Source organism: Rutidosis leptorrhynchoides, chromosome 4 (assembly GCF_046630445.1).
Source record: "Rutidosis leptorrhynchoides isolate AG116_Rl617_1_P2 chromosome 4, CSIRO_AGI_Rlap_v1, whole genome shotgun sequence".
NCBI lineage: Eukaryota > Viridiplantae > Streptophyta > Magnoliopsida > Asterales > Asteraceae > Rutidosis > Rutidosis leptorrhynchoides.
This window is the reverse complement of record NC_092336.1, coordinates 456,591,422-456,606,540: the sequence shown is the minus strand read 5'-3', so window position 1 is coordinate 456,606,540 and position 15,119 is coordinate 456,591,422. Positions and strand designations below refer to the sequence as shown.

The following is a 15,119-nucleotide window of genomic DNA, read 5'->3' as shown; positions in this document are numbered from 1 at the left end:
TCTCTGAGTGATTTTGGATGATTTACAACTGAGGTTTGCACCTCTATTTATAGTAAAAATTCTATGGCGGTGGAATGGTGTGAACGGAGAAGGTTGGCGGCCGTCATCGTCATCAACTTTCCTACCTCCATATGAGTTGTCAAGGTTGCCTACTTTGAATATCTAGAAGGTGGGCTTCTAGATTGTAGGCGGGAAATCTTCAATTTCCACATGTGGAAATTCGTGACTTTAGATCTCCTTATTTGATGAAAAAGGAATATGTTGATTCGGAAGAAGAAGATAATGAAGATGAAATAACATTTGTACGTACACTCTACGTACTGCTACTTTAGCTATATCTCAAATATCTGGAGTTTCTGTTTGTATATTATAGGAATATGGATGGATGGATAGGGATTATCCGATCCACAAGGACCATGTACCGGGACGTTTATTTTACATCTATTAATTAATTAATAATAGTATAGTTTCATACGCAATCAAACATTAAATTAAGTACATAACTCCTTCTGTAAACATTTGAGCCCTTTAACAAAATTGTCTTCACATATCAGGTCATATTCTACCCTTGCAAAAGCGGTTGATTATAAATATTTTGAAGACAACCTTACACACCCAACTTGAATTTTCAATCCACTTAAATAAATAAACTCAAATTGTCTTATTTTATTGCTACCTCATACCTTAATAATGTTATTTTGGATATACTGACCTAAATCAAGAGTTAAATTTATGTTTAATAGAGAGATATCTGTGGAGATACATGATATTTTATTAATAGAGAGTAAAGTTAACGTAGTTTTCTAAAGCAGGCGGAAGGATTATACCAATGACACAGTATATATATATATATATATATATATATATATATATATATATATATATATATATATATATATATATATATATATATATATATCAAGTGTTTAATTTATGTTTAAACTAAGCTAGTATAAGCTGTAACACCCTTTTCCCCTTATCTGTAATCACAATGACACAGGGAAACAAACTGAAGCATTTGAAGTTTCCAGTAGATGAATTAGGAGATGCCATAATACATACGACCACAAGTTACAGAAAAAACTACGACATACTCGATGTTGAAGTCCGACATTTTATTAGACATGATATTTCCTCTGTAGAAGGGAAGAATAAGGAAGGTGAACTACCCAAGAGAGTGAAAGTGGTATTTATGAAACGATTATCGTCACGAAAAGAAAGAGTCGCGTTTCTCACAGAAGTGAAAGTGCTTAGTAACTGTAATCATCGGAACATAGTCACTCTACTTGGAATTTTTGCTAATGATGATTTTGATTACCTTGTCATTGAGCATGCTCCTAATGGGTTTCTACATAATCATCTTGAGACCATAAAAAACAACCCAATCAATCTTACTTGGGTTAAGCGTTTGAAAATTAGCCTTGATGTTGCAAATGGGCTGAAATATCTTCACCATGAGATGGATGATCAAAAGGTGATACTAATCCGTTCTTTGGCGAGCAGCATCATTGGGTTGGACGAGAACTGGGGGGCGAAGATTTATTTTTTTGAGAACTCAATGATCGTGTCTCGGAATCAAGATGAGGGTGTTTTCAAAGCTAGAGGGATTACTGAGACTGTATACACTGATCCAGAATTTGTGAAGAATCGTATAGTTTCAAGAGGAGGAGATGTATATAGTTTCGGAGTAATTTTGTTTGAACTTCTTTGTGGGAGGGTAGCCTATGACCCAGTTTTCCGCAAAGAAGATTACGACAGAGCGCTAGCATATGTGGCACGGCGGCGACGTTTTACCGAGAAAACGGTAATGGAAATGATAGATCCTATCATCAAGGAAGGAAGTACTGGTGATTATAAGTTTACCCTAAGTAGAGGAGCCAATAAGGATTCTTTGGAAACATTTATAAAAATTGCATATGAATGTTTGGCAGAAACTGTGGACCAACGTCCAACAATGAAGGTGGTGGTCGAGGGGCTTGAGAAAGCCTTACTATTTCAAGTAAGTTGAAGCTTTAATAACTTGACATTTCTTTCTCTTAATATACAGTATCATGTTATCAAATGGAAAAAAAATAATGTATCATTTAATTAGTCTTCTCATGCACTTTTATATTACAAGGTGCATATTTAATGCATAAGGCATAGGTATCATACATATAAAATTCATTAAGTTTTTCACTTGAGGTGTATGTAAAAACATGTATGTACTTTTGGAGCAGTAAATCTCCCGAGATCTCGTTTTTAGAAGGCAACCGAGATGAGATGTTCATCTCCCGAGATTTCTCGGTCAACGGGGATAAACTTAGTCAAAGCCACGGTTTCTCGGATTTTCTTGCCAATTTGTAAGATTTTCTTGTAAAATTCGTAATTTCTAAGATTTTCTCGCTCATTTCTCGGATATTTTTGTAAAATCTCGTAAAAACGTATATAAATATACATATATTTATGTTTTTATGTATATTTTTATTAAAAGAAACTATAAAGTCAACGTAAGTCAACGTCCGAGATCTCCCCGAGATTATTCCGAGATGCCGAGATCTCCCTAAAAAAGTCCAAACGAGATCTCCCCGAGATCCGACTTCTCCAACCTTGTTTTGGAGTAACGATTATGAGTATTTTACTTCTAAATTTGAGGTTTTTGTAAAGTTATTTATTTTATATTTTTATTTTCTGCATCATGGTTGACAGGAAAATATTGAGAATAATCCCAGAGTTTCACTTGAAGAAATAACACAGGCGACTGGAAACTTCCATGTTAGCAACTTGATTGGAAAAGGAGGCTTTGGGAAAGTTTATAAAGGAGAAATTCAAAAAGGTGATGAATTTGATACCATTGTTGCAAAGCGATTGGATAAAACTAGTGGTCAAGAAGAACAACAATTTCAGAACGAACTCCAAGTTCTTTTCAACTATAAGCATGATAATGTCATCCGTCTTGTTGGCTATTGTGATGAAAAAGATGAAAAAGTCATCGTTTATGAGTACGCATCAAGAGGAAGCCTTAATAACTACTTGAATGATACTACTAATCTTACTTGGATTAAACGGCTTAACATATGCATTGATGTTGCAGCTACATTGGAGTTCCTTCATGGAGGAGTTACAACACATGTGATACATAGAGACATCAAAACTGAAAACATTTTATTGAATTACGAGTGGAAAGCAAAATTAGCTGATTTTGGGCTTTCTTTGATTAGTGCAATAAATCAGAAAACAGAATATGTCATCGCTAATGAGTGTGGCACAGAGGGCTACGTGGACCCACTTTACCGAAAATTTGGCTTCTTAACCATGGAATCAGATATTTATTCATTCGGTGTTGTTTTATTTGAGATCTTATATGGAAAATCAACATTTTGGTTCCGCAAACATGAAGGTCAGTTTTTGCCTAGCTTCATTAAACAGCGATTCGAAGAAGGAAGACACAACGAGGTGGTTTTTGAGGCTATAAAGGAGCAGATTGTGCCAAAGGCGCTGAGTGCTTTTCAAGAAATTTCCTACCGGTGCTTAAATGACGATAGAGAAAATCGACCAACAGCTAAAGAAGTTTTGGAACAACTTAAGAAGACATTGGAATTACAAGTAAGTTATCATAGGCTTTTTACAAAGTCAGAATTCCTTTAGTTGCATGCATATTTATATTTACCAAATAAAATTAATTATTAACTTGCAAGTGAACTCTGCCTCCAAGTGTATAACATAATAAGACATAGTTCACTTCATATAAATAAACTTATCTTTTGTAAAGAATTTAAATTATTTCATAGACTCATAGTGCTTTTGGAGACATATACTTTTACAACTTTCATCAATCCCAGCCCTTAGTAAAGTAGGAGGTTGATATGCATATCTTTGTACCACTTCATCATTACATTGTTTTCATAATTTCTCATGAATAGCTTTGTTTTTATATTATCAAATGTCCAAATTACTAAAGTTACGTAAATTGATAATCAAAATTTCCTCTCATGAGCATAGCTACGTACTAATTAATGACTTCTATATGCAGATTTCAAAAGGCGATTGAGTTTCTACCATTTCATATCAAGAGTAGGCCTCGTTAAAGTCAAATGCTTTCATCGGGTACAATCTGTTTACTACTGGTATTCAAGCTTCAGAAAAGTAGACTATGAATGGAAGAAGTTATTATCATGTGACATATGTCATGAGCTTAAAATGCATTTGTTTGAATGTGAGGCGGTTAACTTATCAAGAAACGATGTATTGCTTTGAATAAACTGATTTGTATTGATTTTTTTAACTTGATACTGAATACTTAATTGATTTATCATGGTACGCTATATAGTTTTAATTGATTACATTTTGACTTGATTACTCTTGATTTGGAATGTCGATTTATAGAGGTTTCTCTAACAGTTACGGAGTATATTATATACAAAGGATACTATTGCTAAACAATGACACTATTTAAATACTTCTATTTATGGTATTTAAATACTTCTATTTATGGTAAATGGTTGTTGGAGAATCTTGTTGTACTTGGCTATTACTCCGTACTTTGGGAGACGGTAACACTTTAGTGTGTCCAACAGATATAAGTCTTGCATTGTTTTCATATTATTTTTATTCTGTTACTTTGGGAGACGGTAATGATGGGAAAATGGTCACAACGGGCAATCTACAAAGCGAAAACAAACCCGTTTGACAAGCATTTCCCGACCCGTATGAACCCGTGAGGAAACTAACAAACAAGCTATATCAAAACCAACCTAAATCAGTCCCAATTTAGTACCAAATCAGCTAATAACAATAATCGAGCACACACAATACACACGAGAATTTTTACGTGAAAAACCTCTCAAAATCGAGAGTAAAAACCACGGGACTCGTAAGCCACTTAAATTCCACTATCATCAACAAAGAAAACAATACAATAGGTCTTCTCTAGATCATATAGAGGTATACAACATCATCATACTCTTGAACTACAACAATCAACAAGTATATGAACAACCTAAAAAGACAAAAGAGGAATTATCTCACCCAAAAATCTGCTCTCTGTTCCAGCAGCAAGAACACGACCTACAGACCTTATTAGACGAATTCAACGGTTGAAAATGTTGGCACTGATGTCAGGAAGACACAGTCCAAAAATTGTGAAGATTCAACGGTCGGATCTCCGGGGATCGAAGGTTTTCTGGCCTGCTGTCACTGTAGACGGGAATTGGGGTTTTGACTCTTTTTCTTGATCTCTCTTGCAGTCTTGATAATGAAAACAGCTTCAACTTGATGTTTTAAGATGCCCTCCTATGCTTGACCAAGTCAACCAAGCAATGGGCCTAATTTTGTTGGGCTTGGGCTTGTTAATACTTACTCATATTTGGAAACCCAATAACAAAACCCAACAAATCTCCCCCTTTCCAATTATGAGGAAGGAATCGCCATCCCGGCAATCGAGCAACATACCTTGAGCTTATCACTTGCTAAAGCCTTTGTGAACATGTCGGAACCATTATCATCGGTGTGAAATTTATCAAGTTCAAACGAACCATCTTCAAGACGTTCTCTAATCCAATGATACCGCACATCTATATGTTTTGTCCGCTTATGATACATAGAATTTCTAGCCAAATGAATCGCACTCTCATTATCACAAAGAATCACATATCGTGATTGCTTAAACCCAAGGTCTTGTAGAAACCTTTTCATCCACAATAGTTCTTTGCACGCTTCTGTTGCTGCCATATATTCAGCCTCGGTCGTAGACAATGCAACACACTTTTGTAACCTTGATTGCCATGAAACTGCTCCCCCTGCGAAAGTCATCAAATATCCAGAAGTGGATTTCATGTTATCTTTGTTTCCTGCCATATCTGAGTCTGTATAACCAACAAGCATCGGCTCTCCATTTCCGAATGTGATACCTAACTTTGAAGTACCTCGTAAGTATCTCATAATCCATTTAACCGCTTCCCAATGCTTCTTACCCGGATTTGACATAAACCGACTAACAACACCTACCGCATGAGCTATATCAGGCCTAGTACACACCATAGCATACATCAAGCTACCAACTGCTGACGCATATGGAACTATATCCATCTCCTTAACATCCTCCTTTGAAGTAGGACTATCTCTTTCTGTTAGCTTAAAGTTGTTTGTAAGAGGGGAACTAACCACTTTAGCATTCTTCATGTTGAATCTACTTAGCACCTTTTCAATGTATTGCTCTTGTGATATATGTAACGTCTTAGCACCTCTATCTCTAGAAATCCGAATGCCAAGAATCTGTTTTGCTGGCCCCAAGTCTTTCATAGCAAAAGACTTGCTCAATTCTCGCTTCAACTGCGCAATTCTTTTAATATTTTTACCAACAATCAACATATCATCAACGTATAACAACAATATGATGAAATCATCATCACCAAACCTCTGAAAGAAAACACAATGATCTGAAGTTGTCTTTCGGTAGCCTTGCTTTCCTATAACCGACTCAAACTTCTTATACCACTGTCTCGGTGCTTGCTTCAACCCATATAAACTTTTCTGAAGTCTACAAACATAATTTTCTTTACCCTTAACCCGAAAACCTTCAGGTTGCATCATGTAGATTTCCTTATCCAAATCACCGTGAAGAAAAGCAGTCTTGACATCCATCTGTTCAACCTCAAGATCAAGACTAGCAGCTAATCCAAGAACTACTCGAATAGATCCCATCTTCACAACCGGTGAGAAAATCTCATCAAAATCAATACCCTTTTTCAGGCTGAATCCTTTAACGACTAACCTAGCTTTGTACCTTGGTTGTGAAGTAAGCTCATCTGTCTTCACTTTGAATACCCATTTGTTTCTCAAAGCTCTCTTGCCTTTAGGTAACTTCACCAGCTCATAAGTATTGTTCTCATGCAAGGAATTCATCTCATCTTGCATAGCTTCACCCCACTCTTTCTTATGCTCATCTTTCATTGCTTCTGAATAACATTCTGGCTCTCCCCCATCAGTAACTAATACATACTCATCAGCAGAATATCTAACAGAAGGATGACGGTCTCGGGTAGACCGCCTAAGTGGGACAAATGGGGGCACATCTGGTACTGGAATCTCTACCTGCTCCGGAGCATAATCATCATCAGTACCATGTTCATCATTATGAACATCATCTCCAACATGTTGTGGAGTAACTGGATCCAAATCAACAAGATCAGCACTAGGTTGAGGAACTGAATCTGCCTTATCAACATCTTTTAACATCTGATCTTCTGTAAATACAACATCTCGGCTTCGTACGAGTTTCTTCTGAACTGGATCATATAACCTGTACCCAAAATCATCTTCACCATAGCCGAGGAATACACATGGCTTAGTCTTCATATCAAGCTTTGACCTCTCATCTTTGGGAACATGAACAAAAGCTTTACATCCAAAAACTCGTAAATGGCGGTAAGAAACATCTTTGCCGCTCCAAACCCTGTTAGGAACATCAAAACGCAAAGGAACACAAGGGGTTAGATTAATAATATGAACTGCCGTATTTAAAGCCTCACCCCAAAAGGAATCGGACAACCCTGCATGTGAAAGCAAACATCTAACTCTCTCAACCAAAGTTCTGTTCATCCTCTCTGCTAAGCCATTCAACTGAGGTGTCTTTGGTGGAGTCTTTTGATGCCGAATACCATTCTCCTTACAATAAGCATCAAATCTGCCAATGTATTCACCGCCATTATCAGTCCGAATACACTTGAGTTTCTTCCCCGTTTGCCTTTCAACTAGTGTATGAAATTCCTTAAACTTTTCAAATACTTGATCCTTTGACTTTAAGGTATAAACCCACACCTTCCTGGAATGATCATCGATGAATGTAACAAAGTAGGAACATCCACCAAGTGTCCTAGTCTTCATAGGCCCACAAACATCCGAATGAACTAGATCAAGTATGTTCTCCATTCGAAAAGGAGAATGACTCTTAAACGCAACTCTGGTCTGTTTCCCTGCCAAACAGTGAGAACACTTACTCAAATCAATACCACTAACACCCGACAACACATTCTTCTTGAACAAGATAGACATCCCCTTTTCACTCATGTGGCCAAGTCTTTTATGCCACAACTCATTAGAATCAACATTGTCCACTGCGTTAACAATGTTCTGGATGATCTTCGGACGCGTGATGTATAATCTTGAGTCTTTCTTGCCTCTTCCCACTATCATAGAACCAAGAGTTAGTTTCCAAATACCATTACCAAAACCGTTATAATAACCATCATCATCAAGAATGCCTGTTGAAATAACATTAAGTCTCATATCCGGAACATGTTTTACATTATGCAAAACTAACTCCATTCCCGTGTCAAATTTCAAACAAACATCTCCAATACCAACGATCTTTGATAACCCGGCATTACCCATCCTAGCAAATCCATAGTCACCTGGAGTGTAAGATGAGAAGTGATCTCTACAAATTGCAACATGACATGTAGCACCACTATCAACAATCCAACTCGTGTCATCATGAGTAAGATTGATCATATCATAATCAATACAAACAAAGAACTCATCTGTGATAGCGTTAACTTCAACCTTATCATCATCACCACCATCACTTTTCTTTTGTTTATTCTTGTCATATGCCTTTTTCTTCTCATTCTTCAACTTTGGACAATACCACTTTGTGTGCCCCTTTTCATGACAATTATAACACTCAACATTAGCAAATTTGCCTTTGCGTGAGCTGCTACGATGATTGCCTCTTTTACCCTGACCTCTACTATGACTTCTCCCCCGCGTTTCTGTGACCAAGATATCTGACTGTGAAGAGGAACCTTGTGACTTTCTTCTCATCTCTTCATTCAAAATACTACCCTTAGCCAATTCCATGGTGATAGTACCATTCGGTGCAGAGTTGGACAAAGATGTCCTAAAAGTCTCCCAAGAGTCCGGTAATGTACCAAGTAACCAGAGACCCTGAATCTCATCCTCAAACTTGATACCCATACCTGCAAGCTGATTTATAATACCCTGATATGCATTTAGGTGATCTGTAATAGGAGTCCCATCATGATACTTCAAAGTCATCATCTGCTTAATTAAGAACAACTTGTTATTCCCAGTCTTTCGTTCATATAACTGCTCAAGCTTTTTCCATAAGGCTTTAGCATCAGTCTCCCCAGTAATATGATTCACAACATTATCATCAACCCACTGCCGAATATACCCACATACTTGTCTATGCAAAATTTTCCATTGAGCATCAGATTTTTTCTCAGGTTTATCCTCAGTAAAAACAGGCAAATAATAATCTTTCACATAAAGAAGATCCTCCATTTTACCTTTCCAAACATGATAATTTGAACCATTTAAACTAATCATTTTACTTGTATTAGCTTCCATCTTTCACACAAGTCAAATCAAATAACCTAGCTCTAGATACCAATTTGATGGGAAAATGGTCACAACGGGCAATCTACAAAGCGGAAACAAACCCGTTTGACAAGCATTTCCCGACCCGTATGAACCCGTGAGGAAACTAACAAACAAGCTATATCAAAACCAACCTAAATCAGTCCCAATTTAGTACCAAATCAGCTAATAACAATAATTGAGCACACACAATACACACGAGAATTTTTACGTGGAAAACCTCTCAAAATCGAGAGTAAAAACCACGGGACTCGTAAGCCACTTAAATTCCACTATCATCAACAAAGAGAACAATACAATAGGTCTTCTCTAGATCATATAGAGGTATACAACATCATCATACTCTTGAACTACAACAATCAACAAGTATATGAACAACCTAAAAAGACAAAAGAGGAATTATCTCACCCAAAAATCTGCTCTCTGTTCCAGCAGCAAGAACACGACCTACAGACCTTATTAGATGAATTCAACGGTTAAAAATGTTGGCACTGATGTCAGGAAGACACAGTCCAAAAATTGTGAAGATTCAACGGTCGGATCTCCGGGGATCGAAGGTTTTCTGGCCTGCTGTCACTGTAGACGGGAATTGGGGTTTTGACTCTTTTTCTTGATCTCTCTTGCACTCTTGATAATGAAAACAGCTGCAACTTGATGTTTTAAGATGCCCTCCTATGCTTGACCAAGTCAACCAAGCAATGGGCCTAATTTTGTTGGGCTTGGGCTTGTTAATACTTACTCATATTTGGAAACCCAATAACAAAACCCAACAGGTAACACTTTAGTGTGTCCAACAGATATAAGTCTTGCATTGTTTTCATATTATGTTTATTCTGTTGGTCCTTTGATTCGCTAATACGGATCTTTAGATCATAAACAAAGCATCGATTGAACATTATGAACAAAAGTAATGAAGATGGAAGAGTAAACATAATGAATCAAAGTTAAATCAATATTATAGAATAAACGTCAAAATTACATGATTTAAACAGAGAAACAGTGGTTGGCCAGGGGAGATCAAGCATGATCTCCCTTATGCACAAGATCGCCAAAACGGCTCTCCTAAATTAGGGTTCTACGCCTGACCCCAATTAGGGTTCTACTCTTGACCCTAAAACACATGTAAAACTGATATATATAGACGACTTAGACTTAGGTAACCCTAATGGGCCTATCAATATGAACAGCTCAACAGTCGGCCCAACAGTCACATATGCTCCTGTAACTGATCAGTTTCACGCGTGTAATACATCTAGGTGTACAATGTAACAATAAACCTTATTCGCCCAACGACCTAATTTCATTCTAAATGTGATTCATACGTAAAATAATAAGGAATTCAAGCTCCGTACAATTCTGGTTTCAACTTTGCCTCCACCTCTGCTATTTGCATACTTAATTTCCGTTTCAAAACATGATATTTCTTATGATTCGAATAACCATTATGTTGTTCATGTTGATGCTGAATCATCGCCTTAAGAGCGAATTGAGTTGTATTAGCTCACGAAAAATAATCTGGCGTTTGTTAAATTTGGGAATGTGGACTGACTATGGTAGCGAATACGCTTTATTAATTAAAGAGAAGTTTGGGACTCGGACTGGTTAACTCAATTTGGTAACGTGGTATATTAATTTTCATTGGTATCAATTAGAATTAAATAATGAGTGATATCTTCTAATTGATACCATGTATATTAATCATGCTAAATTTTTTAATATCTTGTTTACTTCGAATGAATTAAATAAATCAATTATTAATTTTTCATAGTAGAAGACTTGATTAATTAATAAAAAAATGTAATAGTCAAGTTGTAGTTGATGCATCTTATTCATTCCAGCTCATTGCATTCATTATTAGATGTTAATTCACATGTTATAATTCTTAGTCCTACATTCAATCTCATTGCATTCATACCATACCGGTTTATTTTTAATTTTATATGAAACTAAGATCAACTTGACAGTAAAAAAAGATCAGCATACATATATTTTTAATATTATGATTCAGACTTTGTAACACTGATCCACTAATTACTCCGTATATAACAGATGGCCTCAGATAGGCTCTCATTAACTGTAACATCGTAACCATTATATTCCAAAGTACAACTTATTTTATTTTAATAGCTAAGATTATTATATAAAAAAAAGTCCTGCACGAGGAGTTCTACAAGTAGCCTGCATATCTGTGTGTGGTTTCTTATATATATTTCTTCAATTCCCTTAACTTTTACTCCCATTTCTAATCCATTAGTTTGTACTCAAATCTCTATCAATTTATTAACAGAAATATGGCATCTACAATCAGGGAGTTGACTCACTTACAAATTCCACTTGAAGAGGTACTTAAGGCCACCAACAACTTTGATGATAGCAATATCATCGGGGCAGGTGATTTTGGAAAAGTGTACAAGGGACGGCTCTTTCGGTGTGGTAATTTGGTGAAAATTGCTGCTCATAGATTACATCGTAAGGACCAACAAGGAGTCACTGAGTTTTGGAGGGAGATCTCTATGCTTTCGATTCTCAATCATGAAAATATTGTCTCTATTATCGGGTTCTGTGACGAACAAAATGAGAAGATCATTATAAACCAGCATTGTGAAAAGGGAAGTCTCTTGATGCATATAAACAAAGAGAGACTCACATGGATCCAAAGATATAGGTTATGTGTTGGAGTTGCGCGCGCAATACACTACATGCACGATGATGACAAACGCGGTTACTCTATCATACATCGTAACATAAATAGCTCCACCATATTATTGGATAATAACTATGTCCCTAGGTTATCGGGTTTCGAATACTCTGTCAAACATGTCGTGGACCGAAAGGAGCAGGTTTTCCATTCAGACGCTATTGGCACAACTGGGTATATGGACCCAGAAATTACTAAAAATGGAGGTGTGACGTTGAAGTCAGACATCTACTCATTTGGCATTGTTTTATGGGAGGTGTTATGTGGGAGGAAAGCATTTATTCCAAATGAAGATGAGGATCAGAGGTTTTTATCATCATTGGCCAGATCTCATTATGAAAACTACACACTGAAAGATATAATCCATCCTGATCTATGGAATCATATGTCCCAAAAATCACTCACCAGTTTCTCGAAAGCAGCATATTCTTGCATAAAGAATGAGCGAGTACATCGTCCAGATATAAACCATATTGTCCATGAAATCGAGGAGGCATTGGAATTCCAAGTGTCATTTGATAATTTGGTAGGATTATTCGATCTCTTTCTCCTTTTTGTTTATTATTTTTGTAGCATTCATCATAGTAATTTGTCAGACGTTCCTTATAATTTCGTATAGCTCTTATATTTCAAATATTACATCAACCCCTCACATACTTAAAAGTGATGGATATGTGCGTTGTTCTAACCGGTAACGAAGTTTGAACTTGTTCATTTGAGGGGATCAATTAGAGGTTGAACTTGTTCATTAGGGAACCAAAATCACTATTATATTCAATGAAGTTATTTTTAAAATATTATATGAATATGAATATGAAAGCTCTTTGAGTTACAAACGTTTTGAATTTTGAATCAACTAAATCGGAGTTCGTATGAAAAAGATATGACAAAAATGGCGAATGCTCGGTGAATATACGAGTTGTCACTGTTTTCATCATATCTTCTTATACGGACTTAGATTTAGTTGATATAAAAACCAAAACGCTCGTAACTCAAAAGAATACAAATTCATTTTTGTTGGGGGAGGCAAAGCTCCTCCCTCCCTCACTAAGCTTGGTCGTTGCCTCTAACCCATTAACAACTCTGTAAAATACAACAATGTGCAAAATATGCACTAGAAAAATATTGTTTTCACAATTTATGCTTCTTTCCAAAATATCATTTTCAACTATCACTGTTCATTGGTTCGATTTTCCTTTTAAAAAATCCAGCTTAATTTTGGTTTCGGTTCAGAAGTAGTATATAATTGATGATAAAGGAACTATTGGTACTCTTAAATATATTATCCTATTGCTTTATTTTTGAATTTGAGTAATGTTACCATTCTTCCTCTCAACCTAGGGAACCACGCACTGCCGGATATTTTAAATTAGGCTTTCCTTCCCACCCTTTCACTACCCTTAACCACCATAATCCACCCATCAATGCCACCGCTTTCCCATCATTTGTTACCCAATCACCCCAAATTTACTCCATTTTTAGCCTTTAATTCATGTTCGCCTTTATGGACTATACGATTCATAATGCATACCTTACCCATCCCTTCCCACCAAATTCACCCTCCATTTCCATTTCGAACCTTTCTCCATTTGTTTCTACGGTCCCTGCATCCCTTTCGGCGATTTCATACTTCCATCTACACTTCCTCTTAGTTCAGATGACGATTCCCCACCTAGGTAATCAAGATCCGACAGAAAATTCAAAAAAAAAAAATGGTCTTCATTGGGAGAGGCACTCGTTCTGGGGCGATTCTTCGAATTCTGTCAACAAAAAGGTCTTCATTGGGAGACTAGACAAGTAGGTAACCCAAGATATGGTTGAATCCACCTTTGAGAAACTCGGAACTCTAACTGAGATTAAGTTTTGGCCGTCAAGGAGGTACTCGTTTTCACTTATAGTGATGTAATTTCTGCAAAAAACGCAGTCAAGGACTTGAATGGGTCAAACATTTTCGGCAAACCTATCTATGTGGGATGGCTGAAAGCTAGAAAGAATGGAGGTTCGGGTCGATTTTGCCAAAATACGTCTCCTAAATTGAGATGTAAGGTTAGAAAAAACAACTTAGTCATGAATCAAACTGATCAATCCATTTTTTTGAATATGGTGCTCCCATTGTTATAAACGAAAGTTTCTAGTTTCCTTATTTCGTGCAAAACTCACGTTGCTCACTTATGTAAATTCGGTCCATATAGGCGTATTTGTATATGTGGTCATATTGAAAGCTTCAATAATATCATCAACTCTAACTCGAGTGAGTTTGTGGTGATTGCACCCTTTTCGGGTTCGGCTAGTTCTTTCCATCGGTATGCTTGGATTGAAATTATGGTGAACCCGGTCACATGTGCTTCGAAAGAGAGTGCCTCGATTATTGCCGAATTGTTTGGATCGCTAGCTCTTCCTCGTCCTTGGGGAATGTCGGTTCATTTTTTTTGCTTTTATTAAATCGGTGAGCGTTAAACATATCCATGATTTGGTTGAAGTGGATTTGGAAAGTGAAGATTTGGTTTGTTTGAAGTGTGATTCTTGTGTCTCCCAGGTTTTGGACATCAATGTGTTGTCTCGGGTCTTTAACGACGTGTTTGACAAGAATTTGATGGATATAACGAATCGATTTATTTTTGCATCGGGTTCGAATGGGTTAGCTCTTACAACTAACTGTGATGAGATGAAGGCAGTGTTAGATAAAGAGAGGGTATTCTTCCCAAGAGGAGTTATACCTTAATCAGGCCAATTCGCAACCGGTTAATAGTTTACAAAATCACAACGAGTATACTAGTACTAAAGCTGTAAATGTTGAAGAGGCTTCGTCCTCTAAACCTCTTTGTTCTCCTATTAAGTTCGGTTCAATTGACGTTTGTGATCTCCTCGCTACTAATGATGGAGATGATATTGAAGTGTTAAAAGGTTTTGCTACTCCTGTTTGTGCGCTTTCTGTTAATAAAGTAGGAGATGATTTTGAAGACTTTAAGGGTTATACTGCTCTTGTTTGTGCGCCTTCTGTTGCGCAGGGCGAATGGAAAAATAAAACAACCTCGTCTGT

General features: G+C 36.7%; 2 protein-coding genes across 2 annotated transcripts in view; both read left to right on the top strand.

Moving 5' to 3' along the window:
• The window catches only part of LOC139842207 (uncharacterized), a 34,953-nt gene extending 24,487 nt beyond the window's left edge, over positions 1 to 10,466 (top strand). Inside the window, exons 2-4 of the mRNA XM_071832377.1 lie at positions 1,001 to 1,999; positions 2,689 to 3,585; positions 10,374 to 10,466. Of these exons, the coding sequence (XP_071688478.1) occupies positions 1,001 to 1,999; positions 2,689 to 3,585; positions 10,374 to 10,466 (1,989 nt within the window). The remainder of the gene's footprint in view (positions 1 to 1,000; positions 2,000 to 2,688; positions 3,586 to 10,373) is intronic.
• A 1,206-nt stretch (positions 10,467 to 11,672) lies between these two features.
• Positions 11,673 to 12,698, top strand: LOC139842206 (receptor-like protein kinase HERK 1). Its single transcript, XM_071832376.1, has one exon. It carries the CDS (start codon positions 11,673 to 11,675, stop codon positions 12,696 to 12,698), a length of 1,026 nt encoding a protein of 341 aa, XP_071688477.1.
• Positions 12,699 to 15,119: the final 2,421 nt, after the last annotated feature.

Coding starts and splice junctions, on each gene's coding strand:
- LOC139842206 (XM_071832376.1), top strand. CDS start 11,673: ATGGCATCTACAATCAGGGAGTTGACTCACTTACAAATTCCACTTGAA.